This window comes from Heterocephalus glaber, unplaced genomic scaffold (assembly GCF_053883595.1).
Source record: "Heterocephalus glaber isolate CG9 unplaced genomic scaffold, H.glaber_assembly_v1.0 deba00001662, whole genome shotgun sequence".
NCBI lineage: Eukaryota > Metazoa > Chordata > Mammalia > Rodentia > Bathyergidae > Heterocephalus > Heterocephalus glaber.
The window spans coordinates 209,661-214,037 of record NW_028258403.1 but is presented as its reverse complement, the minus strand read 5'-3'; the positions used below and the strand labels follow the sequence as shown (position 1 = coordinate 214,037).

At 35.5% G+C, this 4,377-nt stretch overlaps 1 protein-coding gene across 1 annotated transcript; it reads left to right on the top strand.

Moving 5' to 3' along the window:
• The first annotated feature begins 1,709 nt into the window (after positions 1–1,709).
• LOC101723209 (olfactory receptor 11G2) lies at positions 1,710–2,642 on the top strand. The gene has a single exon (XM_004865084.1). It carries the CDS (start codon positions 1,710–1,712, stop codon positions 2,640–2,642), a length of 933 nt encoding a protein of 310 aa, XP_004865141.1.
• Positions 2,643–4,377: the final 1,735 nt, after the last annotated feature.

The window sequence follows — 4,377 nt, the reverse complement described above, 5'->3', positions numbered from 1 at the left end:
TGATCAAAGGATTTGTACTTATATCAGACCAAAAGAAACCCTCAACAATTTTATAATGAGAAATTATGTTACTTGCCATACATTACCAATTGGTACAATGTGATTGATATGAGAAATTAACAGACTAAGCCACCAAGCTGCATTCATGGGTTGTTCCTACAATATACCATGGATACTGAAATCCACAAAATTTCAAGTACCTCATAGAACTGGTATATTTGCACATAACCTATATACATCTTTCCATGTACATGAAATTATCTCTATGATTAAAACATCTAATATAACTAATACAATCTAAATGCTAATAGTTGTTACATCGAATCAATTAGGGTGAAATTACAAGAAAAAAGTATGTATATACTTAGTATGGATGAAATATTTTAAAAACATTATTCATAGAGGGTTTAAATCACAAATACAGACACCATGGGTAGAGAAAGTAGACTGAACAACAGCAGTACTTCCAGTTCAGATATCAAATGTGGCAAATAACCACAGACCTAAGGCAACAAGACAGATAACTGTTAAACTATTTTTCAGTAAGAACGAACTATGAAGGGGTGGCACAAGGGAGGGAGGCAAGATATTCTGTTTCAAAACTTCCCCAATAGGAAATGCCAACAATGGGTGTAACACAACACCAACATTTGTATAACAGAGATAAGAAAAAAAATAGAAATGTACTATGAAGAAAACATTGGAAATTATACAAAATCACAGAAAAACTTTTATTTTACAATATTTCTGCACCAAAATTGTCCACATTAGGCAGTCTAGTCACTCAGAGCAGGTTTCCTAACTAAAGTAATTGCCCTATGTGGTGTATTGCATTTTCATATTCACATATCAAAAAAACCACAATATTTAACCAAAGGATCTTAGGAGCAAAGATGTATGATTCTTCCCCAAATAATAGACTTGAACCAGTGGGCTAGATAGAGAGAAAACTGCACTTAAATACCAAGTAAACACTAGGTATGATCATATAAAAATGATGAATCCTAAGGCCAAAAAGTCCTTTATGCCATCAGTGTACAAAGCCATTACAAGGCACAAAGGGGATTATTCCCTGTGCCTTTCACTGTATCACACTGAAGTAAGGCTCAATGAGATATCTGAATATGAGTAGCATCTTATTTGGTGTCATAAATATTTTAAATGTAAAAATTATAGTTATATGATCCTATAAGAAGAAGTTCACATGCACTAATTTACATGTGTTCATAGCACATTCTATGGTAAACACATGAGAACAGACACAAATAGACATAAAGTGAATTATCAAAATTATGAAGTTAAGATGGGTGTGGTGGCATGCACCTATAATCCCAGCACTTTGGAGGCTAAAGCAAGAATTGCTGCCAGTTCGAGGCCAGCCTGGGCTACATAATGAGTTCAGGGCCAGCCTGAACTACAAAGGAAGACCTTGCCTCAAAAAACAAAACAAAAAAATTGTGAAGTTAAAAATGTAATCTGACATGCTGAATATTTGCCATGAATATCTTTTATTTGTCCTATTACTTATATCTAATTAAATAGATATAAGTATTGGGGGAGATGATATAAGGATTACAAAATATTGTTATTTCATACAGAAATGTCATTATTTATTACATTATCAAGATGGTATTCTGTTAATTTTATTTTAAAAATCAACATTATACATTAAATTGAATAACTGGTGCCATCTTCTGTCTTCCAGACCAATGAATGTATCCAAGAAAGAAAACACAAACTCCATTACCCACTTCATCCTCCTGGGCTTCCCCTCAAGTCCAGAAAGGCAGCTCCTCTACTTTGGGCTCTTCTCAGTAGCCTACACTCTGACTCTCATGGGGAACACAGCCATTGCCTGTGCTGTGTGGGGTGACCAGCGCCTTCACACCCCCATGTATATCTTCTTAGGGAATTTCTCTCTCCTGGAAATGTGCTACATCACCACAACTGTCCCTAACTTGTTAGCCAACTTCCTTTCTACAACCAAATCCATCTCCTTTGTGAGTTGTTTTGCACAATTCTACTTCTTCTTCTCCTTTGGGTGTGATGAAGGCTTCTACCTTAGCATCCTGGCCTTTGACAGGTACCTTGCCATCTGCCACCCACTGCATTATCCACGCATTATGACCAGACAGCTCTGCACTGGTCTTGTTGTCTTAGGATGGTCCTGTGGGTTGGTCCTTTTCATAACTCCAGTTGTTTTCATTTCACAGTTACCCTACTGTGGCCCAAATATCATTAACCATTTCATATGTGACCCTGTCCCAATAATGATGCTATCCTGTTCTAAGGACACCACCACCCAGTTCATTTACTCTACTTTCAATGCTATCTTCATGATTGGCACTTTTCTGTTTATCCTTTGTTCCTATGCACTGGTGATTTTGGCAGTGGTGCAGATGCCTTCAGCGACAAGCAAAAGCAAAGCTTTCTCCACTTGTGCTTCTCATCTGATTGTGGTGTTTCTGTTTTTTGGGTCTGTTACAGTGATGTATGTTAGCCCTGGATCAACACACCCAGTGGAAGTGCAAAAAATCGTGGCCTTACTGTATTCTGTGGTAACACCTCTCCTCAATCCTCTGATTTATAGCCTGAGGAATAAGGAGATGAAGGCTGCCCTAAGGAACGTTTTTGGCAATTAAAGCCTGTTCATAAAACAGAAATCAGAAATCATGGGAAGCTAAGTTACATTACAACCTACTTTAACAAGATAAAACTAGGAAATTTGTGGTTAACTTAACTTTTTTAAGAAAACTGTTACAATGAAAGTCTTAGAATTTTAATGTCACCACTTGATGGACTAGTCCTATTAAATAATACAATTGTCCTCAAGTAATAGCATGTATAAATCAATATCTAAAAACCAAAATAAATATTCTTTGTATCTGAGAACTGAAGGACCAAATAAAGTTGTTAAATAGATCATATACTTGTTTCAAGTATAAAACTACACATATTCTCCTCCATTGGTAAGTCCTGAATAGAGCAGTGGTGACAAATCTATGGCACTTGTGCCACAGAAAGCTGTTTAAGTCTTTAAAAACTCTAAAAGGTTCCTCATCACTGGACTAGAAGAAAAAATTCTACATGTAAGCGGTCTGAAGTTGCGCTGATGTGATGGAGTCATTCCATCTGCAAAGAAAAAAATGTGCTTTTTCTGAAAGTTTTATAAAGTAACAAACTAATGACCTAAGCTGGATATTAAATGAAGACAGACAGTAACCAAAATAAAAACTAGAAATTGAGTGGCTGCCATATACTCAGAACAGAATTAAGGTAGTTGTTAAATTTAAAGGACCAGTTATTAAGCAGTAATTTACTCTCTTTGCTACAAATCATTGTCAAGTGATATGCTTTGGGGCCATATTTTACTTCAGTATTTTTTATATGTATTTAAGATTTTTTTCTATTGTTCTTTGAAGTACATCATCACAATTGTTTCTTTAATGATACTTTTACCTTAACCACTGATAACTAATCCTTTCATAGACAATTCTGTCAAAATTGATAAAACACAGCAGCAAAAAAAATGTAACATGCAGAAATGTATTTACAGCCTGCTGGAAGTCACCAGTTACACAAAGGGAAGTGCAACTTCAACTGGGCTGTGCCTGTAAGAAAGAAGCAAGGATTTGGGGCAGTCTGGACAGTGAGAGGCAGGGTTCTTGAGAGCTCCAAAAGAAAAATGAAAGCTTGTTTTGGGGAGGGGAATCTCCATTTCTTTGCCTAGATTTCACAAAAGTAATGTGAACTGAAAGGGAATCATTGACTATACAAATTATTGCCAATAGTATGACCTTTAATTCACAACTTCACCCAAAATATTTTCAGTGTAAAATGATGCTGATGTTTTCCTGATCATTTTGATCATGGTTTCCCTGTGGATACTGAAGTTTCATTTATTCAGAATCATTTCTCTTTCTGAGAAGACTGGGAAAAGTATGAAAATATATGATGAAAGCAAGGTATTCTGTAGGTTGCTTATAAAGGTGAGTGGTTTCTGTGATATCCGAGTTTGAAGAAATAATTAATTAGTCTTCGCAAATTTCAGACTGACTGCATCCCAGGAAAACTGTTAACTTAGTATCACTTAATGGACTGAAATCCAAATTATTTGGTAAATGTTGTTGAATTCAGGAGTTTTGCAAATTTTGTCAAATTGGAAATGCAGTTTTTGCTAATGTATAATAAGATGTCAAATATAAGGATACAAATTAAAATCTAGTATCCTCAGTAGATAATTTATTGTTCTGCTAATTTTCCACAAACCTTCCCACTGACCACTATCAATAAACTGAACTGTAAAACAAAAGACTATGTTCTGTACAAACCACACAAATATCTCCTTCAAGGCTTAAAGATGGCAGGCTTCCATCC

Bases quoted from the DNA above. Each gene is read 5' to 3' on its own strand.
- LOC101723209 (XM_004865084.1), top strand. From the start codon at position 1,710: ATGAATGTATCCAAGAAAGAAAACACAAACTCCATTACCCACTTCATC.